Below are 21,747 nucleotides of genomic sequence, written 5' to 3'. Positions count from 1 at the left end.
CTGGGCAGACCCAGCCGGGGAGAAGCTGAAGGGTGGAGGGTCCCCCGCGCGGTGGCCAGAGCGGCCATGGCGTGGGCAGAATGAACTTTATCAGAAGGTGGGTGTGTAGGTGGACGGCTGGTCGGTGGCGGGGCAGTAGGGATCCAGGCCCCAGAGGTGGTAGTTCTGGGTGGTGTAGCGCGGGCGCTGGGGCACCGACAGGTAGGGCACGTAGTCGGCCGCGTGGGAGTGCGGCTCCGCCTTGTATCGGCTCCTGTTGACCACTGCAGGAGGGACCTGGGTCAGCCTGTGTCCCCAGCACCCCGCCCCCGCTGCCAGGGTCCCGGCCGCCCGCTCACCGTAGTCCTTGACCCGGAGGGGCCGGTCCCTCCACAGCGCATTGCCCCAGCGCGTGCTGGAGCCGCGGTACTGCGCGGGGATGGTGGGGTCGTGCCAGGCCGTCTCCCGCAGGCGCTGGGTGTAGGCTGCAGGGACAGGGGGTCACTCGCGCCCGCCCACGGGCCCCCTGCCGTCTGGGGCTGGGCGAGGGCACTCACCTGGGGGCAGGCCCCGCTCCCGGTGGTTGTAGCATCGGTGCCATCGGGAGTAGGCCTCGCGGTGCGGGCTGTCGGGGTCCCGGGGCAGGGTGTACCAGGCTTCCCGGGGCTCCGAGTTGGTCAGGCCCGTGTACCACGCCTGGCCCGTGGCGTCGTGTCCCATGGGCGAGTACTTCCAGCGCGTGGCCTGCTTGAGAGCCGGTGTCCAGTGGGGCCCCTCCAGGGACTCGTAGTCATCGCTGAGGACGGAGCACAGCCTCAGCCTTCCTGGGGGCAGGCCGCTGGCTGGCCTCCTGCTGCCCCACGTGGCCACGGCCGTAGGAGACCCTCTCGGACCCTTTCACCTGGGAGTGTCCAGCTGGAGCCCTTCCCCGGGAACTGCCACCCTTCTCTAGCTGCTAGGACCCTTGGGTCTGCTCCTCCAGGAAGCCCTGGCCTGGGGGTGCTCAGGCGGGGTGAAGGAGGATGGGGGCTGGGGGCATGGCCCAGGGAGGACACGGTGGCCCCAGGCTGGGTAGGTGAGCAGAGGCCACTACACCTGTCCTGGGCTTCCTGAGAGGCTGCATGCAGCACATGCAAAGGCCCTGGGGCAGCAGGCAGTGGGTAAAGGCACAGATCAAGAGACAGAATCTGCAGTACCAACAGGAAGTGGAGATGTGCTACTAATGTCCCAAACCACACTTCACTAAGGTCATTCAGACTAAAACTAGGGGCCAGGCAGCAGTCCAGTGGTTAGTACTGCCCAGCATGAGGCCTTGGTTCATCCAGGCACTGAAGGAAAAGGGTGTGGTGACAGGTCCTCCCCTCATGTGGCAAGCAGGTTCGTGGGGGGGGTGGGGTGGGGGGGGAGACACACGACGAGAGATGCGCGCGTGCGCGCGCGCACACACACACACACACACACACACACACACACACACACATTGTCCTGCCCTCCTTCTGAACTCATTTCTCCCCTTGGGGGGCACCAGTTCCTTCCTGCCCATCCTTTTGCACAGCTGTATGCTTTTCCCTCCACCCATCACAGGGCCTCTCAGCAGAAGCTGCCCTGGGTGAGGGGCGCCTCTCACGTCCCCTGGAGCCTCAGCAGCAGCCTTGTCTGGAAAGAGGCTCTGCCCAGTGTGACCCCGTGAGATGAGTGCGCTGCCCGCTGGGCATACTCGGGTGCCCTGTCCTTTTAAAGAAGAGTTTGGACACAGGCAGGGAGACGGCACGCGGTGGCCAGGGCCACCCAGAGCTGCGGAGAGGGGGTGTCTGCCCCAGGCCTCCCGAGGGGCCCCCGCCCCCGGACCTGACCTGGAGTGGCCCCAGCCGAGGCTCTTCTGTTGTTTGGGCCCCGGGTTTGCTTCTGGCAGTGACCCCAGCCCCATAGCTGGAGAGGGGTGTCACCAGCATAGCAATTGACACTGAGCTGGGGACAGAAGGAAAAGGCCAGGCAGAGTCTGGGGCCGGGACAGTGCTCACCTGTCCAGGGAAGCTGGGAAGTCAGTTTCAAGGGTGCCCAGGGGGACACAGGGCCGGGTAGCCTCCCGCCTCAGGGTCTGCATGTCTGCCTCTGTGTCCCTGCAGGCTCCTGCCAGGAAGGCCCCTGGGGCCATTGTTGACAGCAACAAAGGCCACCTGGCAACGGGTGGGGCTGGCCCTGGGCGCTGCCCCGCTGTGGGGAGCCCTTCAGTGCCCCCAGCTGGTGTGTCCTAGCCTGGGGGGGGGGCAGGCAGTCCACCGCCCAGGCCCTGTCCTCCCACAGCTGTGGCATATCCAGGGCAGGAGCGCAGGACCTGCATGCTCAGGGCTCGGGTGGACTCAGTGTCCATGGGGGGTGAAGGGACACACACACACAGGCTGGAATGTCCCTTGGCAGCGGGCAGGAGCAAGGGGACAGCTGCAGTGTGGTTGGACCTGAGAGCCACAGATGCCCAGGACACACCTGGGATGGGGGTCAGAGGTGGACCTGGACCCAGTGCCAGGCTGGGAGGGGAAGACCACTCGGGGACACAGGGGCCTGCAGTGACGGAATGTTCTGGAGCTGGCGCTGGAGGCCTTAAGACCGCCGAGGCCAGTGGCTGGTTCATTTTATCCGGGTACTTTGTGTTTATTGACCGTGACCGAAAGCGCGGACAGAACCCAGCCAACCTGCAGACTCTGCCCACCTGGACGGGTCCCCAACAGTGGCCACTGCCCCTGCCCGTCCCGGGGCTCCCCTGAGCCCAGGGCCTTTGCTCAGGCTTCCTGCTGCAGCCTGGCCCCCTTCACAGCCAGGTGTGCCCCCAGCTCCCCACGCAGTGCCCTTGGCCAGAGCCTCTGTCCCTGTCTGTGGGACAATGCAGAGGCCTCCTAGTGACCCCAATCAACCTGAACTCGCCCACTGGATGCAGCTTGAGAGGCTCTGGATTCTGATCAGGTGGCCAGGCCCCTGGCCAGCCCCCATGACCCGGCGCTGCCCCCAAGAGGGTCCTGCTCCTGCCTCCCCTGTCCCCCCCAGCCGGCCCTGGCCTCCTGCAGGGCCTCTCTGCGCCCTCCTGGACCCGCTGGCCTTTCCCCTCCAAGGCGGCAGCCTGTGAGACCAGGAGAGGCTCTGGACGCTGCTTCCCTGTGTCCCCCACCAATAGCCTCTGGCTGGCCTGGCCTCACACCCTTCTCCCCGTCCTTCCTGCCCCTCTGGGCCCTCCACCTGGGACCTGCTGCCAAACGAGCCCAGCTCCCAGCCTCCTGTGCTGCCCTCCCCTCCCCGATGGCAGCAGCCCATCGCGGGGTGGCCCAAGGAACCCAGGGTGTGCACCTGGCCCTGGCCCCACAGGACTGTGACTGTGGCTTGTCCGTGGCAGGAGTTGCTGGACCCAGGGCCAACAGAAGGTGCCCCTGGCTCCAGGCAGGAACACAAATGCCCAGCTGGGCCTCCCCCGCACAAACCCCCAGGTGATAGGAGGACAGTGGCCTGCTGATGACCCCTCCCACAGGACCCACCGCCCACGCCTGAATCCCCCAAGTAGCAGGCCCCCTGCCTGGGCTCTGGAGGTCCCGTGGCCACCACTCTGCCACTGGCAACTGCTCCAGGCTGGGAGCAGGCGGCGGTGGGGGTGGGGGGTTTTCTTATTATTAAAAAAAAAAAAGTCAAAACTGAGACGGCGACCCTGGGAAGGCAGGCCCGGTGGACCTAGCGCTGGCCCTGCAGGGCGGAGCCTGGCTCCGGCACAGGGGGCGTCCGCAGGTGGCAGGGCGGGCCTCCCGTCCACCCCCCAGCCGGGCTGCTGACAGAACACAGAAGACGTATGCAGAGTCACAAATACATATATACACATGCACACGGCCAGCGGCCACCGCGCAGGGAGCGCACCCAGCCCGCGCGGCCTCCGTGGCTGCGCCAGGCCCAACCCCACCTGCCCAGGACCCATCATCAAGGGGACAAGGTGGCTGCTCTGGCCCAACCACACCCATCCTGCGGGCTCGGGGGCGATGAGAGCAGGGCACTGTGCCCGGGCCAGCAGGAGGACGAGCAGGATCCGGCGTCGGGGGAGGCCCAGGGTGCTGCTGGTGGCCCAGGCGTCCCTGCTCCTGTCCTCTCCAGCCTCCCTGAGGCAGGCGGCTGGCAGCCGGGTGGGAAGGCCAGGAGGTGAGGCGCTGCAGATGACCGCGGCCGCCTGAGCCCTGGCCAGGCAGCCTCTGGGACCCCTGCGCCCAGCAGGCACAGAAACATTCAAGTCTCGCAGGCGGAAAGACGCGGGCAGCAGGCGAGGACGGCGATGGCGGAGTGCAGCTGTCCCGAGGACGAGTCCACCCAGATGCTCTCCCGTGGACACAGGCCCGGCCTGCTCCACGCCGGTGCTTGCCGACATCTCCGCTGAGGCCCCTGCCGGGTGGTGACACAGATGGCTGCAAAGACGCCCCAGTGGCTGCAGGCTCCTCGGGCCAGGCCGAGTGGTGCAGTTCTGGCTGGACGCATGGCCTCAGGCCTCCCTCCTGGCCGCCCCCACTGGCCAGCCCTGGCGTCCGGCTGGCAGGTCAGCACAGCAGGCAGTGGCAGCAGGCGGGCACGTGCTTCCAGGACAGCTGCGGCCCCAGCGAGGCACAGACGCGGGCGGGTCCCAGAGGCGTCCATCCTGCTCCGAGCGCCGACGTCCACACTGGGTCTCAGGGCTGTCGGGAGACTCCTGCCCTTCGGGAAGGGAGACGAAGCCCCCATCCTGAGGGTCCCTGGTCCCCGCCCCAAATACTGGTGGACATGGTTCACAATCAGGCGTTTAATTAGACTCTCCAGGGTGTCTCCAGGCCCAGCTCCCGCCCACCCGGCCGCTTCCTCCAGACTGTGTGCGGGGGACGGCAGGGTCCATGCAAACGGATGAGCAGGGGTCTCCGCCTGGACAGAGGCGTGGCATGCTCCTGCCGCTGGGTCTACCGGATCCGGGTGAAGAGGTTGAGCACCGACACGGACTCCTGCAGACACGGAGTCTGTGAGCCGCCGCCCGCTCGGACAGGCTGCGGGCCGGCCAGGCAGCCCCCACCCACCGTACCTTGGTTGAGCGGGTTTTGCTAAAGACATTCCAGAACCTCAGGGTTTCGTCTCCAGCACCAGTGACGATGGCCTCCCCATCAGGGGACATTGCCTGTGCAGAGGACAGAAACCCCTCCATGTCCTTGGGTCTTCGCAGGCAGCCCAGGGACAGAGTTGGGGGCACAAGGCTGGGAGCAGGTATGGGCAGCCAGATGCCATCAGAGCCACAGGGGCAGAGCCCAGCCTTGGAGGCCAGAAGGAAGGGCAAGGGCCAGAGGCCGCGCAGGGCAGGAGCGGGGCAGAGCATCGAAACCAAAGGACGGGCAGCCGAGTGCCCAGGAGCAAGGGCACACACGTGCACAGGTGGACACGCCGCCTTAAGCACTAAATCTGGCGCAGGGCACTACGGGTGGACCTGGGCCTCGCACATGCTCAAGCAAGCGCTCTACCCACGAGCTACATCCCAGCCCAGCACAAAAACATTTTTTGCTCGAAAGAACTTGCAGAGGCCCGGAGCAATGGCCACGCCTGTCATCCCAGCTACTCGGGAGGCTGAGGCAGGAGGATCACAAGTTCGAGGTCAGCCTGGCAACTTAGCGAGGCCCTGTCTCAAAATAAAATAAAAAGGCCCGGGCTGTAGCTCAGGGGTGGAGTGCTTGCCTAGCAGGTGCGAGGCCCTGGGTGCCAGCCCAGCGCGGCACAAACAGCGCGAGGGGGTCTGGGGAGCTGCCCTGCCCTCTGTGGCCAAAGGGCTCTGCTGTGAGACCCCAGTTATCCGACGCTGGCCGTCCCTGGCTGGCTTCTCATGGGAAACAAAACCCGTAAAGGGGTGGAGGTGGCTGGGAGGGCCAGGTGGGTGAGGCGGCTCAGCCAAGGACGTAGCAACCGTCCCCCCGTGACCTGCCACCAGAGCAAGCCTGGCCCCAGTCTCCTCCCATGGGTCCAGGAGAAGAGCCCGGAGAGGACGCACTCACCAGGTAGAGGACGCGGTAGGAGTGCCCCGTGAGCTTGGCCACCTGGGTCAGGGACGGGTACTTCCACACGAGGATCTGGTTCTGAGAGTAGCCGTGGGTGCTCACCTAGGGGAGGGCTAGGTTGGGCTCCAGGACGTGGTGGCTGCTCCTGCGCCCAGGGCTGAGGTGCCTGGAGGAGGACTGGCCTCCCGGTCGCCCCCGGGGTGTGGGGGCCTCAGCAGTCAGTGGCAGGAGTCCCACAGGACCCCCATCCCAGGGCGCTGCAGCCCCTGCCTCTGTGCCCACTGCAAACCCTCCTCCACCCATGGAAGGATGGACAGGCGTGAGTCAGTGTGCCCAGGGGACGCCAGGCTTCCTTCTCCACCCTCTCCCCACAGAGGCAGCCACGGGGCCTCCTGGCCTGCCGGCCTCTCTGACCAGTCACCCTGCTGGTCTGGTGGGGAGAGGCTCAGGCCTGGCCTGTGTCCCCACCCCGCCCCGCCCTCCTGCCCGGTGGCCGCCCGCTCACCAGCTCGTTGGCGTGCTTGGACCAGGCCAGGTTGCACACCTGGGAGCCCGTGTCCACGCACTGCAGTGGCTGCCCCGTGAGCGTGTTCCAGAAGCGGATGCAGCGGTCAGCCGTGCCGCCTCCTGAGGCCAGCAGGCCGTGCTGGTGAGGGGACCAGGCGATGGCCTTCACGGCTGCCAGGTGCTCAGTGTACTGCTGCACGGGGCTCAGGCTCGAATGGTTCCAGACCAGCAGCTGGGGAACAGTGGCTGTGTGAGCCCGGGGCACATGTCCCCAAGGCCAGCCCCAGAAAAGAGGTGGTACCTGCTCCCCAGGCCCTCCCTTGGGGGCCACCAGGGCACACCCCTGTCACCCTACTGAAGCCAGATGGACTTCAGGAGCAGAACGCGGCCTCCTGTCCCAGTGTCCCCACAGAGCAGAGCGCGCAGCAGGTGGGCAACTGGGGCTGGGGTGCGGGCGCCGGTGCCTACCTTGTTGTCATTGCCCCCTGAGGCGAGGAGCTGGTGGTCCGTGGACCACTTGAGCCCGCACACCTCCTGCCGGTGTCCCTGCAGCCGCCGCTCTGACTGCAGGGGTGGGGAGCGGATGTCCCGCTGCAGGATCATTCGGTCCCGGCTCCCGGAGGACAGCTGGTCAGCGTTCCAGGCCAGGGCCCCTGGAGGCGGGCAGAAGGCAGAGTGGGCCTCAGCCTGGCCGGAAAGCCTGGCCCCAAGGGAGAGGGCGGAGGGCCCGGGCTCCTCACCGACGCGCGCCGTGTGGCCCTCCAGCATGGACAGCTTCTTCCCCGCAGCGGCATCCCAGATCTGCACGAAGCCCTTGTGTGTGCCAACGGCCACCAGGTTCCCCTGGGAGCAACGGCAAGGGCAGAGGGCAGGGTCAGGCCCGGCCTGTGGACCGGCAGCCAGCCTGGACCTGGTCGCCCAGTTCTCCTCTTTCAGGGACTGGGGTGGTGCCTCGGACTGCCCCTACTGTGAGTGACCTGCCAGAGGCTGGAAAGCCCCCAGAGCACCCCAGGACTCGGGGTGTGATGATCGGCCCAACACGTGGGACACCTGCACTCCAATGTGGGGACTTCACACAGAGAGCAGCACCTCCACGCTGAGCCCAGGCCACGGTGACTGGCGGCGTGGGGAGCAGCTGGCTGGGCCCGTGGACTCCCGGGAGGGGGAGGCGCTGCTGGCAGCCTGCGGGGCACAGGGCGGCCCCTCGAGCGCTGGGGGCTGCACACTGGAGCCAGCTGGGGCTGGGCAGGGCCCCGGCTTCCCTGAGAAGCCAACACAGGCCACCTGCACTGGGCCATGGACGGCTCCACAGGAGCGGGGACCGGCGCCCCCACCCTGCCCTCCCTTCCAGGGCAGGGGTGTGTGCGGCCAGGGGCAGGGCAGGGTCAGGAGCTGCTGCCACCTGCACAGGGCCCTGTGGGGAGGAACTCTGAGCGGGGTCCCAGGGCTGCGTGTGTCTCTGTCACCCTCCACCAGCAGCACGCCCAGGTCAGGTCAGGGACGCACCCAGGGCCACTTGAGGGTTCTCCAGAGAAAGACGGGATCTGGACTCACCCGCTCAGACCAGCCCACCGAGGTCACGGAGTCCCCTTCCACAGAGAGGTCACAGAGCCGGGTCACCTGTAACAGGAGATTGGTGAGACCACATGTCCTCTGTGGCCAGGGTCTGAGAGCACCCAACCTGGAGTGGGGAGGACACAGGCCAGCACAGGCCCAAAGACAGCTGGGTGGGAGAGCGCAGAGCGGGGCAAGGGGCCCCTGCTGCCAGGAGGCAGCCGTGGCCACAGGGTGAAATCGTGGGTGGCGTGGGCCAAGGCAGGGCAGCTCCCCTGGGCAGAGCTCCTCCTCCGCCCTCTGCCCTGGGCTCGTCCCTGAGCAGTCCCGTCGGGTGGTGGCACCCACCCGGCTCTGCCCCAGGACTCCCCTGCTCAGAGCCGCCCGTGTCCCGGGCCCACCTGGCTGGTGCAGGCGCTCCACAGGTACACGCAGGTCCCCAGCCCGACACTGAGCACGTTCAGGGACGACCAGTCCACCAGGTTCAAGTAGAAGTCGTCCTGCAGCTCGGGGGCATCCAGGACCTTGAAGGGGATCTTGGAGATCTTGCGGGTGGGCTTCCGCGGAGACCGGAGCAACTTCTGACTGGAGACAGCCGAGATGGCCATTTGGCATCAAGCAGCCTGTGCCCTGCCCGGCACAGCTGCTGACCACGCCCGCCAGCTCCGGGCCTGCTGCTGGCCACGTCCACCCTGTGGCTGAGGCGGCCCTGGACGCCTGCAGCCAGGCCCCCAGGTCGCCCTCCCTGGCTCCCGGCTGTACCCAGTGCTGTGGGGTCCCTGCTGGGCTCATGCCCCAGGAAGACAGGCCCTCTTGGGAAGCCTCCGGGGCCCCCAGGGATACCCCACCCAGAGACGGGGCTGACCTCTTGTTGCTGACAGGAGACAGGGAATACGGGGACACGTCGTTGCCGTCCTCGGGGCTGGCGCGCTTGGTGCTGAGGGAATACTGGGGGGGACACAGGCGCTCAAGAACCCGACCTGCGCTCGGCAGCCCAGCGGGCAAGCGTCCAGGCGTGCTCTGTGACCCCAGCGCAGCCCTGCTCTGGGCGGGGCAGCCTTGCCTCTGGGCACCTGGACTGCTTTCTGCGGGGGTGCCTGGCCGGGCCTGCCTGACGCTGCTGCCCGCAGTCTCCCACCGGAGGACAAACCGGGGGGCTCTGTGCAGCGCTCCTGCAGGAGGCCCTGGCCGCCTCTGCAGGCTGCTGGCCAGGCACCAGCCACAGGGTCCCCGCAGCCGTGCGTGCTCAGGAGGTGAACGGCAGGGTGTGGCTGGGGCACCCGCAGCCTGGCCTGGCCCCCAGGAGGGGCCCCACTGACCCAGGTATTTGGAACGATGCTTGGGACCGGTGTGGGGAAGGAACCAGAGGCCTGGACACTGTGCAGCCCCCTGCAGCCCACCCGCTGGGTCCTCAGCCTGGCTGCCACGGAGGACCCAGCACCTGGCCTGCCGGCTGGGTGGCCCAGCGCAGCTCACCGTGAAGAGGCCCTTCTTCTCAGGTGTGGAGGGCTGCAGCCTGCGGTCCTCGGTCTGCGGGTCCTGCACCTTCTCGATGCCAGCTCCCAGCAGCTCGTTCTTCAGCAGGGCCGAGTAGGCCAGGCCGTCTGCGGGCAGCCGCACAGTGAGGCCAGGGCCGGCAGACGCAGGCGGGCGGGCGGGCAGAGGGGCGGGTGGGCAGGGCCCTACCTTTGCCGCTGTCTGAGGTGGCGTCCTTGGCTTTGCGGTTCTGGCTGGGAGACTTGTCGTTTTCCTGCGTGGGGAGGAGAGGGAGTGGCATGTGTCTGGCTTGTCCAGCAAGAGAAGGCTGGGACAGCAGGCCGTGTGGACCCTGGCGGCCTCCCTCCCCCGGGGACCACTCACATTGATCCTGTGGAAGTTCACGCTCCAGTTGGCTCCGGCGCGCGAGGGGATGAAGCGGTCCCCGTGCTTGCTGGGGGAGGACACCGGGGAGCTGGCGGGCGTCAGGGTGCGTCGCATCTCCGAGACCTGGAGAGGCGGGCGGACACTGCTTCAGCCAGACCCAGGAGCCCCGGGCCAGCCTCTGCTGCCACGGCTCCTTTCACGAACCCTCTCAGGACCCCAAGGTCGGGAAGCGTCTGTCAGCTGACACGTTGGAGCCTGCTGGTGGGCCCAGGTCGTCAGGTGCTGGGCTGGCCCAAGGTTCAGGCCAAGGGACAGGAGGGGAGAAGCGTCCCAGAGCAGGCCTCTGCCAGGCCCAGGGACGGACATGGGCACTGGGGTACTCTGGTCATACCCAGGCCACCTGCCAAGGGAGCGCAAGACCAGAGTGCCAGCAGCCCCCGCAGAGGGAGCCTGGTGAAGAATGTGCTTGGGGCCCCACGGGTCCCCAGGCCCCTGAACCCACCCCATGGAGACCCCCTGCACAGACAGGGGGCAGGACTCACACACGGCATCGTGTTCTCATTCTGGATGACAATCTGACGGAGCAGCCGCCGCTCATAGTCCTGATCCATGGTGGGGCAGGGCAGGGCCTGCACGCCAAGGTCAGCCTGAAGCGGGAAGGGCTGGAGGTCAGTCAGGGCCAGCAGCCCCCATGGGGGTCACTAGAGGAGTAGCCAAGTGTCCAGTGCCTGTGGAACTGGCTCCCACAACTTAGGGTCCGGGAGGCCTGAGCAACACTGAATGGGGACAGATTGGCTGCCCTCCGGCTGCTCGGCGGGAACCCCCACTGGCAAGGCCCCAGGCCCCCAGGCCGGCCGCAGACCCTCCACCCACATGCTGCCCTGGGGTCCTTGCCTGCTTGGGAAGGGCTCTCTGCTCTGGAGGCCCTGAGAGCTGGCAGGGTGCAGGTGGCCCAGCAAAGACCTGCCCTGAGCAGGGTGGCCTCTGTGACCTGCCACACGGCACGGGAGCCCCAGGCCCTGGCCTGCTGTGTGCGTGTGGTGTCAGTGAGCTCCATCTCACTGCAGACATTACCGAGGGGACAGCACATGGGGTCTAGGGCCAAGACGGACCCCAACCACACGGTACCCTACAGGGGTCCTGTGTGCACAGCCAGCCCAGGGAGGCCTCTCTGAGGGGTGATGTGCAAGCTGAGGTCAGCAGTGCACCAGCAAGGAGCCCTCTAGGGAGGGAAGTAGGGTGTGGCCTAAGGCGGGTAAGGGGCAGCGCCTGTTTTTATAAATAAAACTTTATTGGCACACAGCTGCACATACTGCTTGAAGCCTCCACAGTGCTTCTGTGCTCAGTGATGGACATGAGAGAGCAGGTAAGGGCAGAAGTGCTCAGTGTCTGGGTGAGAGAAGCCTCCTGCCCGACCTGGGCGCTGCCTCTGCACAGCAGCGGGTCAGGCTCAGCGACGGCCGCTTCTCCCTGGTCTGCCCACTCTGCACCCCAGGAGCCCCTGCCTCCTCCATCCTAGCACTGCTGCTTGGTCTCCTCGGCCTGGGGTGGACAGCTGGGTATGCAGAAAGTCAAAAAGCAAAGCTCCACTCAAGAGCCAAAAGCTCTAAAGCACAGATCCAAGCTGGCGCGGTGGTGCATACCTCGGGAGGCTGAGGCAGGAGGATCGTGAGTACAAAGCCAGCCTCAGCAACTTAGCGACCCCCACAAAAAAATCCCCAAAAACAAACCAACAAATTCCTCCAGGAGCACCACAGTGACACCAACGCGTGGCTTTAACAACTGTGACAGTGAGACCTGAAATTCACCGTCCTGACCACTCCCGGTGCACACTCAGGTTGTGGCCAGCCCTCACCACCGTCCACCTTCACAACGTCCTCCTCTTCCTAAACTGAAGCTGTCACGCTCAACGCGATGTGACCCAGTGACCACCTAGACACACCCCGCGAGAAGGGAAATGCAGATCCAGGTGAAGACCGGCACCCGCAGCGTGGCCCACACCTCGGCTGGAGTGCCACCCGGCAATGGATAGAAACCCCCACACATGCTGTGACCGGCACGGCACGGCTCTAAGGGCACTGTGCTCAGGGCAATGAGCCAGTGCCAAAAGGCCCAAGGCCAGGTGATGCCATCACAGGAGGTTCCCAGGGCCACCAGATCCACAGACAGGCAGGGGAGGAGGAAGACTCCTGAGGAACAGGCCACGCTGGCTCAGCGCCGCTGTGGGCACATGCCCGGCTGCCTCGGCTGGTGTCTGAGGTGGAGGCGGGTCTGCACCCCCATTTCCCACGCCCTCCCCCACTGGCCTCTGACGGTGTGAATCCGGAGGCAAAGGAGCAGGGCACCCGCGCTCCTTGGACCCAGCAACCCCAAGGCAGAGGCCACAACATGCAGACTGCAGCCCCCGCTCGACTGAGACCCGGGTCCCATCTTGTACCCTCTGCAGGGTCTCCTAGCTGAGCCGCCCTCTTGTAGGTGAGACCACCAAGACCAAGCACGGGCACAGACTTGTGCTTGGCCCGTCACACCAAGAGCTGGGCTGGCTCCCGAGGCCTGAGCCCCGGGGTCCTTGTCCTGGCTGACATCAGTCTCCTGCTTGCTGGGAGGGGGGCTGCCAAGCTGCAGGGCCAGCCCCTCCCCCTCCAGCTAAGCCTCCTGAAGCAGCTGCGACTCCCCGTGACTGGCTTCTGCCCCATGAACACCGGGACGCGCTCCTGTGGCCCAATGCAATCTTGGCTTTCAGTGCACTGGACACACAGAGCAGCTGACAGCGGGTGGCGGCTCATCACCCTCCTGAGTCTCCCCACCGTGGGCAAGGCCTGCCACACCTGGATTCAGCCCTGGAGGATTCTGGACTTGTGGGAGCTGCCTCCTGTGAGGCCCCAGCTCACCTGCACGGCAGGAGACGAAAGGCGGGAAGCCTCCAGAGAAGGAGCCGGGGGCGTCTGCCGAGAGAGGCACCTTATCACGCAGCGTGACCAACATGGCTGAGTGTGGCTTGGGCGGAGGCCTGCCCAGTGTGCCAGGCCCTGGGTTCCACCCCCCGCCAAACCAGGAAAACTGTCCCCCTCAGAGGGGGGACCAAGCTGGCAAAGGGCCTGAGCAGATCATTCTCAGAAAGACGCCTGTGCTCACCGCAGCCGCGAGCCAAGGAGCGCCGACCTGCGGCCGCAGAGGCGAGGGTGCCGGAGCCTGCGGGGCGCACAGCTGGCGGAGCTGAGCTTTAAGAGGGCGATCTGGTGCCCACAGGGCGTGACCACACATCTCTGAGGCCACAGGGAGGCACTGTCCCTTCTAAGAACTCGTCCTTGGAAACTATGGCCGCTCGGGAGCACAGGGGCAGCTCTTCTGCAGGAGCCAGGCCACCGGCCTGCGGAGGGGGGAGGACCTGGAGCAGAGGCTGGGCCTGGGGAGGGATGAGGCGGGTCAGGGGAAGGAAGTCCCAGCTAACCTGCCGCCACTTTTACTTCCTGAGTTTGGAGTCACATGGCCGCGTCAGCTGTTCAAACCCACCCACCCCTCAGCCAGGCAGGCCAGGGTGCCAGGCTGTGCCCAGGGGGCCTCCTCACTCGGGGCTGGAAGTTCACAGTGAAATGTCGGGGCAGAACGATTAGAACGAGCTGCCACCGAGAACAAGAGACCGCTGGGCTTGGACACCAGGGCATCGAGGGACTCAGTACAGAGCCCAGCAGCACGAGGAATGGGCCTCCCACAGGCCTGCGGGGAGCCCCACGGGGCCAGCCCAGGGTGTGCCCCCTGGGGAGGCTGCTGCCCGAGATCCCGTGTGGTGGGCCAGGACCCCTGGCTGCTGAGCCTCCCGTTGCCCGTCCCCTGCTGGTCAGGGCCACTGTGTCGCCCACCTGCTCACCAGAGTCCCCCAGAATGAAGACCAGGAGGCCTCTGCTCCACTGACACACGCGCCTTCTGTTTCCGCGCTCCCACCTGCTCCTCTGGGAGTACAACGTGAGCCAGTGACGCACAGCCAGGGTCCACTCGGGGAGCCCTCAGCGAGGCTGTCCTGAGCCAGGGCTCCTGTGCCTGGTGGGGTGTTCTCCTGCTCACACCACGGGTTGACAGCCCCTGCGCTGGGCCTCCCAGGCCTGCCCTGCTGCTCGCCGCTGTGCCCACACTAGCCCGCCCTCCGCAGCCGTGGGTGCTCTAGGCTCCCCTCAGCAGGTATGCAGCAAAGGCAGCTCCCCTTCGCTGTACCCAGGAGTTCCTGCTCTGGCCACTGTGCCCCAGGGGATGCTGGGCGGGGCGGAGTGCCCCGGCATGGAGCAGGTGGAGGCCAGGATGCTGCCCAGCACTCTGTAGTGCCCAGGAGGCCCCACCCCAAGAACCAGACAGGTGTCCACAGGGCTGAGGCAAGACCTTGCTCCAGGGCCAGGCCACGGCCAGATCTGCTTTTGAGACCACAGGGAGTGAGCAGGCTGGCGCTTAGGCCAGCAAGGACCAAGTGGCCTGAGGGCAGCCTGTGCCCTACTTATGTCCTTCTGCCCCCTGAAGCCAGTGTGGTCCCAGAGAGCTCTCTCCTGTATGAGAAGGGACAGGGCACCAGATTTCACTTCGGGAAGCCAGGCCACGCCCCTGCGTGGGCAGGAGCCAGGGCGCCATCTCCAGGCTCCACCTGCAGGCTCCAGGGTCGGCTGGAGCAGTCAGGGCTGCTGCAGGGCTGGGCCTCCCCTGGCAGGGGCGGCCCTGAGGACCTCTGCTGACCAACAGGCATCTCCAGGAGCAGAGCAGTCTGGTCGCAGGGCCTGGGCCAAACTCTGACTCCTTCCAGTCCTGCTCATCTTGAAAAACTGGTCCCTACTCTTTTCACATTTTAAAGCTCTTCGAGGAACAAAAGGAAAGGCCCGCTCCTGTAATGAGGGACCTCTGTCACCCGCATCAGCAGATGACTGGGGTCTGGCTGTGACTGCCTCTGACATGGTTAGGCCAGTGTCCCCAAAGCACTGTAGACACAGGGCCCTGGGCAGGCAGGCCATGCGGAGGCATCCCAGGCCTCCGCCACTCCAGGCCAGGGGCTCCTCCAGGAGTGACGAGCACACATGCCCCAGACATCACCAGTGCCTCCTGGGGGCAGAATCACCCCTGGATAAGGGTGCCTCTAGCCTTCAAGAGCAGCAGCCAACCAACAGGTACTTGCAGACTGGCACCTGCCAGCCCCAAGAGCCCCAGACCAGCCTCCTGGATGCCTGTGTGACCTGGGCCCTGCCCCAGCCACCAACAGACGGCAGACTCTGCATGCTCTTTCTTAATTCTGTCCTCACGAGAGTCCTGCAGACAGGCCCAGTGCTACCCTGTGACTGGGTGGGGCTGGCAGCGGGGGTGGAGGGGCTGGCAGCGGGGGTGGAGGAGCCGGGCCCTGAGCTGGCACTCGCCCCTGTGCTCACCCTCTGGGCCCCAGACAAGGCCGCTCTAGGGGTCGAGACACCCAGGACTCCACAGTAAGAGAACCGCTGGGACCTCTGCAGTCGGGCTCCAGCTGGAACCATCCAATGGAAGACCAAGGTGACAAATGGCCGAGGGCAGAGATTCAGAGGCAAAGTGCTGTATCTAGGGCATCCAGACGCAAGAACCAGGAGACCCAGCACAGTCCCAGGCATCCCCAGACTTCCAGCAGCCTCCCCAGGCGAGCCCTGCCTCCCAGGAGGTTAAGAGACCAGGCTGGGCAGCCAGGGCAGCCGGGGCCTGTGGTCTGCAGCCAGCCATCCTCTACGGGGCTGGGCAAGAAGTTCCAGATAGAAAGAGCCCGCAGACGGGTAAGGCTAGGGCTCAGTGGCGGAGCACTCAGCTGGCACATGTGAGGCACCGGGTTCCACCCTCTGCACCACACAAGAACACACACATAAAAATAAGAGTACTGTGTCCACTTACAGCTAAAACCCACTTCCAAAGAAAGAAGGACGGAGCCGGCAGGGCACGAGTCAGCGGCTTCCTGCGCACACAGGAGGGGTCTCGTGAGCCGGTCTCCCCTGCCTCCTGGAGCCCTGCACAGCACACCTGTGCCAGCATCACTGTGTCCCCCTCACCTGCTCCTCTCACCCCCTCTGGCCTCTCGGTTGCATGCTGATCAGAAACCACTGTGCAAGCAACCGAGGATGCTCCCTGCAGAGCCCAGGGCCACGGGCAACCCATGCTGTCCACCCCACGCAGCCTGGCCAGCGAACCCCTGGAGCACAGGAACCACCTTGTAACCCTCCTGCCCCTCCCTCCCGTGAATCACATGCCTGGTGACATTCTAAAGGGAAAGACCTGGGCTTTGGATAGCCAGCTCTGGCTCTGGGCCACCTCAACCCTTACAGGCCCCAAGGCTTTGGACACCTCCTGGCAACTTGGTTTCTTCTTCTCAGGTGGGGGTACCCCCTCCTGCCAGCACAGCTATGGGACAGGGCACAAGGCCTGTGAAGCACTCAGCAGCCTGACACAGAGGTGCCCAGGAAGCAAGTGGCGGCTAGCCACAGGCTCAGTGACAGGCACATGACAGGTCCGGCCTGCTTCCTGCCCCTCTATCTGCCCAATGCAGGCAGCTGTGTGGCAGGCAGGTACCTGGAGGCCATCCTACCATCCAGTGACAGCCCCCGGGATGCCCACGCTGGGCAAGGCGCCAAGTACAGAGCAACAGGGCTCCGTGGTGGGTGGTCAGTCCCACAGGCAGGCAGCTGATGACATGGGGCGGCGGCTGGACCAGAACTCAGCCCTGGCCGCTGACAGCTGAGACCTGCCAAAGTCGGGGCCTCAGCCATGGGGGACAAGAACAGCCAGGGGTCCTTCAGATAAGGCAGCCAAGACACGGCCAAAAGGCCCGGAACCCAGGAGGGCTGCACCAGCCTCAGGCTCCAGTGGGAACCCTCAGGGGGAGGCGCCCTCCAGGGAGGCTGTGCCCAGGCCTTCGGCCACCCCTGTGCCCACTCATTCTCAAGCTCACGTGACTACAACCCACCCTGCCCCAGTGAGAACTCTCAGCCCAGCAGAGCTCTTGCCACTGGCTTGAGCTGCTGCCCCACCGTCCCCAGCCAGGGGGCCCTACCCCCCCAGGCCACCCCGAGAGAACTGTTGCTCCAGGTAGAAAAGGGTGACGCGGGGGACCTGGAGCACCTTCTGTGGCCTTCTCGCACCACCCAGCACCCACCCGGGCTGACGTGGTGACCCCGGGTCTGCAGCAGCCCCCACAAGGCAAACACCCCCTGCTCCAGCAGCTCAGAGCATCAGTCACTCTCCCTTGTCGAGGGCCATCACAGTGCCCACCTGCAGGTCCAAGGAAGGGCCGCAGGAAGGAACCTGAGTGCTCAGGTGGCCTTTCCATCCCGGCGTGGCAGGGCGGGGCCTGCTCTATAACGGGCTGTCTCCACCCGCTCCACGCCAGAACAGCCCAGACCTGACAGCCACCGGCGCCCTCAGGACTGTCTGGTGTCCCTTGGTGCAGCATCTCGAAGGTGGGGAAGGCCTGGGAAGGAGAAGACGCGGAGCGCGGTCCAGCCACACCTGGAGGACTACTCAGCCACGGCAGGAGCAAGATTCTGCAGCGTGGACGGGCCTCCAGGGCATGATGCTCAGGGAGGACCAGACGACAAGGTGGCGCTGTGTGACTGTCTTGGTAAGCGAGTCCAGAGACAGGAAAAGGATCTGTGGGTGCTGGGGGCCGGGGAGGGATGGGGTGACTGCTCGTGGGACAGGCTTCCCTTGGGTGATGGTCCTAGAAGTGGACAGTGGTGACAGCCACACAGCTTGGCAAACATATAAAACCCAAACCGTGCGTGTCTATTGCGAGTGGCGTGGCGTGAGAACTGTGTGCACACTGCTGTCATCAGCAAAAAACTAAAAAAATAAACAAAATTTTAAAAGGGAAGTGAAGGGAACCGAAGGAGAGCCAGGTCAGGGAACAGACAGCGGCTCACTCCAGAGACCACCCTGCGGGTGTGCGGCCAGCGAGCATGACTACCTGACGGCTGGATGGGGCACTGCAGGGGAGGCCACCTGGGTCTCCTTCCCCAGGTGAAGAGACCAGGAAGGGAAGTGACCTGCCAAGGTCATTAGGGCAGGAATGCCCATGTGGGGGGGCCTCTGGCTCTGGGCTTGCCCCAGCCCTCACTACAGCACACCCTGTCCAGGTCCCCAGGGCAGGTTCTGCAGGGCAAAAGGGAGGTGTGGGCAGGATAGTCATGGGTCGCTCTGGCAAGCAGGAGGTCAGTAGGAACCCCAGGGAGTTGCTGGGGACAGAAAAGGAGGGAGGCCACATGAGCCCTATGAGCCCTCCAGCAGGGGTCCAGGACACCCATAGTCCCTCCACTCACCCCAGTATGTGCTTGGGCACTGCAGCCTGCTCAGGACACAGCCCCACTGGGGACGGAGTGGAGACCAGACAGTCACGCCACAGGCTCCATCTGGACTCCCTGTGGGGCCTCCCCCAGCACTGTGGGCACAGTGCTGGGTCATTCTTGGGGGTGCAGTGTTCTGGGCACTGCAGGGTGCTAAGCAGAGTCCCTGGCTCCCACCCACTTCATCCCAGGACCCCTCGTCCAGTTCAGACAAGCACAGGTAACTCCCCGAACTGGCTCAACTCTAACAGAAGGCAGATGAGGGCGCTGTGGGCCTCAGTTCCCAAAATCCAAGTCCCTTTCCCAGGAGCCCCAGGATCAGCCCACCAAGCAGAGTGGCTTTGGATATTCATCCCTCTAAATAACCCAGAGGGAAAGGCCAGCTAACCCCACTCTAGGCCCCCAAACCTGGATGTGTCCCATACACAAAGCCCAACCCACCAAGAGCCCCAGTGACTAGTAAACAGCGTGACACTTCCTGCTGAAATAGAGACAGTGGTTTGAGCAGCTACACAGAACCCCCTTGGAAGCCCTCCCAGGCTTCTCCACTGCCTCTGGGTACTCCTGTCCCTACCCCCAAACAATCACTACCCCCTCTCCCACACAGGTCCCCAGGTTTCACTGAGGAACAGTCACAGGAGCGACCAGCACACACTGCTGAGAAACTGCCACCAGCCAAGAGTCACCCTGGGAGCAGGAGTGAAGACCACAGCTCAGTTCTCGGGGGAGCCTGTGCCTTACAAAACCCTTGCAACCCAGCTGCTCCCCCCATGGCGCCCGGCACACCTGCGACAACCCAGCACTACCAAAACAGACAGCACCCACGACACGGGCCCAGCGGCTCCTAAGAAATTCTGCATGATTAACAGCCTTGGATACCTTCTGGAAGCACCCTGCTCCCCCAGCGTGGCCCTCAGGGGCCATCAGCCATGAGCCTCCAGTGGGGGTGCATCGAGCCCCCACCCACAAGACATACCTCCCGACCTCTCTCACTTCAAAGTCTGTCTTCCAGGACCCAGGCCCAGGGGGCAGTGTGTGTTCTGCCTGGATGAGTTTCCATTAGGCAAATCGCCCTCATTCAAAGTTGGGTGAGAAGGTGGGGGGTGCAGCCTCCCCAGCCAGAGGGTGAGGTCATCAGTGGACTAGGGTGGGGGGATCTGCTTCCCAGCCAGAGAAGTGCCCTGATTCAGGGCATGAGTTTTGGGTGCAGAAATCAGGGAAAAACCAAACAGGTTTCGGCATCTGAAGTGGGTGGGTCTCAGGCTTCCGGTCAGGGACAGGTCTTGAAGGGGGTGGTCCATGGGCTTTAGCTGGGGAAAGGGCTGGGAGTGGGGGGCATGCAGGAGGTCCGAGGTGGCCAGGCAGGATGCAGGTTCAGATGGGGGACTGGGCAGAGACAGGCTGCCTCTGGTTGGGGTAGGGTCATTGCTGAAATGGGAAAGCCAGGTGCTGAGGGGTCACTGACGTTGGCCGCGGGGCTCGGAGGGTGGGGGATGAGAAATCTGAGGGGACGGGTGGGATGGGGACATGAAAGCATTCAAACTTTGTCCCCTGGGTAATTCTGTGTCCCTGTGGAGACCAGGGTCCCAGCACCCCAGAGTCGGGTCGTTTCCGGGTCTCCTGCTGTTTTTTATTGCGGGAGGGCGTCGCGGCAGGCTCCGCCGCGGGGTGGGCGGTTTAAAAGGGAAGCGACAGGGCTGGGAGGGTCGGCGGGTGACAGGCCGGAGAGAGCGACCGGCCAGGAGGGCGTGGGGCTGCCGGGGGAGAGGCCGGGCAGGACGGGACCCCGCGGCTCCGGGCGGCGCTCGGCCTGACACTTGCGGCGCTGCCCGCGGGGACAGCGAGGTCCGTCCTGCAGGTGCCGCCGGGGGCCGCCCAGGGCTGAGCGGCGGGCGCTCGGCTCGGGGCTGGGACCGCGGTGGGATGCTGAGGTCACCGGCCCGGCGCACCTGGGGGGCCACTAGGGCGCCGAGCTCCTGCAGAGGCCCGAGCTGCGCAGGGGTGGCGGCCCCGCGGTCCGCCGCGTTTGGGGGTCGCGGCCGACCCCACCGCCGCCTGGAGCCCGGGGGGCGGGTCCCCCCACCCGGCCGCCTCACCTGGCTCGCTCCCGTCGCCCGCTGGCTCCCGCCGGCCCCGCCTCTCCCGGCGCCGTGCCGCACCCGCCTCCGGCCCCCGCAGCTCCGCCAGGCCCGGCCGCGGCCGCCGCTGACGGGTTCCCGGGCTCCGCGGTGCCTAATATGGCGGCGCTCGCTGCTCCGCGGCCTCCCGGCTCCCTCCCTCCGCCGCGCGCGCCCGCCCCGCCGCGCGCGCCCCCGCGCGGCCGCCCCGCCCCCACGCCGGCGCGCTGCGTGCTGCCGCCCCGCCCTCAACCTGCCACGCCACGCCCACCCCGCGAGGCTGCGCCTGCGCGCGTGGAGCATCTCGGGAGGACGTGACGTCCCTCGCTATTCGAATCAACACAGGAAGCGAGGCGCCACGCGTTGCCCAGGGCAACCGCGGCCGGAGGAGGCGGGCGGAGAGCTGAGTCTGCGCGGAGAAGGGGAAAAGGGTCTCTGCTCAGTGGAGGGCGTGGCTCCTATTACGCGATGGTTGCAGAATTGGACCCCGAGTGGTGGACCCACAAATGGTAGACCGCAGAGGCAGGCTTACACCTTCGTGAGGCGGTCACGCCGCGTAATAAGGCAGAGGGGACCCACCACCAAGAAACTCACTGCCGAGACCGTCATTCAACAAGCGCTTTGCTCCCACGAAGTGTCCTCCCAGCCCTCATCCAACAGCAGGAGCAAGCCCGATGGAGAGCCCTGGCCGTCGAAACAACAAGAGCATTTTAAAAATCCCTGCACAAAAAAATGGGCAAAGGTTGGACCTGGGGTGTGGGTCAGTGTGGAGCCCTTTCCTAGCATGCTCCAGACCCTAGGTTCCATCCCCAGCACCGCATAAAATAGCCGAGTTGGGGAGCAAGGATCTGAATAGACAGTTCTCCAAAGAGGTCATGCAAATGAACAACACGTGCATGTAAAGATGCTCAGCACCTTCAGTCATCAGGAAATGCAAATCAAAGCCGCGCTGAGATAGTAGATCCTGCTCACTAGGCTGGCTTGGACTCAAAACAAATCTGAACAGAGGAAAAAGGAAAGCTAATGAGTGTTGGCAAAGATGTGGAGAAATAGAAACCCTCCTACGCTGCTGGTGAGCTGGTAAAATGGTGCAGGCCCATGGGAAAAACAGTTTTGGGCAGTTCCTCAAAAGTTAAACAGAAATACCACATGACACAGCAATGATGCTCCTAGGTATGTACTCCAGAGAGATAAACACACATCCACTCCAGCTGGTATGTGGCCACACCCATATTCTGGAGGCTGAGGCAGGAGGATCCCAAGTTCAAGACCAGCCTGGGCAATTTAGCAAGACCCTGTCTCAAAATTTAAAATGGGCGAAGCCCTGGGTTCAATTCCAAGCACTTCATAAAACAAACTTCTATACAAATATTCATGGTGGCC

General features: G+C 65.0%; 2 protein-coding genes across 4 annotated transcripts; both read right to left on the bottom strand.

Annotated features, from left to right (window-relative positions):
* Positions 1 to 58: 58 nt before the first annotated feature.
* On the bottom strand, positions 59 to 2,098 carry TEKTIP1 (tektin bundle interacting protein 1; the record flags this gene model as incomplete). Of its 2 annotated transcripts, XM_081284473.1 has the most annotated exons (4): positions 59 to 263; positions 339 to 464; positions 537 to 775; positions 2,001 to 2,098. In XM_081284473.1, the coding sequence occupies 4 exons, from the start codon at positions 2,081 to 2,083 to the stop codon at positions 91 to 93; spliced, it is 621 nt and encodes a 206-aa protein (XP_081140599.1). In that variant the 3' UTR covers positions 59 to 90. The 2 variants fall into 2 exon arrangements, with proteins under 2 accessions (XP_081140599.1, XP_081140598.1); XM_081284472.1 differs by having other exon boundaries at positions 59 to 464; positions 2,001 to 2,083.
* Positions 2,099 to 3,808: 1,710 nt separating this feature from the next.
* Positions 3,809 to 20,554, bottom strand: FZR1 (fizzy and cell division cycle 20 related 1). 2 transcript variants are annotated; one of them, XM_081286099.1, is made up of 14 exons: positions 20,344 to 20,554; positions 10,469 to 10,573; positions 9,924 to 10,049; positions 9,750 to 9,813; positions 9,540 to 9,667; positions 8,929 to 9,011; positions 8,465 to 8,648; positions 8,064 to 8,129; positions 7,250 to 7,352; positions 6,978 to 7,162; positions 6,508 to 6,741; positions 6,000 to 6,104; positions 5,045 to 5,137; positions 3,809 to 4,967 (listed from the first exon to the last, which is right to left on the bottom strand). In XM_081286099.1, exons 2-14 carry the CDS (start codon positions 10,535 to 10,537, stop codon positions 4,926 to 4,928), a joined length of 1,482 nt encoding a protein of 493 aa, XP_081142225.1. In that variant the 5' UTR covers positions 10,538 to 10,573; positions 20,344 to 20,554; the 3' UTR covers positions 3,809 to 4,925. The 2 variants fall into 2 exon arrangements, with proteins under 2 accessions (XP_081142225.1, XP_081142226.1); XM_081286100.1 differs by lacking the exons at positions 3,809 to 4,967; positions 5,045 to 5,137 and adding an exon at positions 5,334 to 5,629.
* Positions 20,555 to 21,747: the final 1,193 nt, after the last annotated feature.

Source organism: Spermophilus citellus (assembly GCF_964194105.1).
Source record: "Spermophilus citellus genome assembly, chromosome: 3".
In the NCBI taxonomy this organism is placed as follows: domain Eukaryota; kingdom Metazoa; phylum Chordata; class Mammalia; order Rodentia; family Sciuridae; genus Spermophilus; species Spermophilus citellus.
Note: the sequence above shows the minus strand (reverse complement) of the source record. Positions and strands in the feature narration are given on the sequence as shown.

Coding starts and splice junctions, on each gene's coding strand:
- FZR1 (XM_081286099.1), bottom strand. CDS start 10,537: ATGGATCAGGACTATGAGCGGCGGCTGCTCCGTCAGATTGTCATCCAG. Junction 9,012..9,539: donor AGAAGAAGGGCCTCTTCACG/GTGAGCTGCGCT, acceptor TGTCCCCCCCAG/TATTCCCTCAGCACCAAGCG. Junction 8,649..8,928: donor TCTCCTGTCAGCAACAAGAG/GTCAGCCCCGTC, acceptor GGCTGTCTCCAG/TCAGAAGTTGCTCCGGTCTC.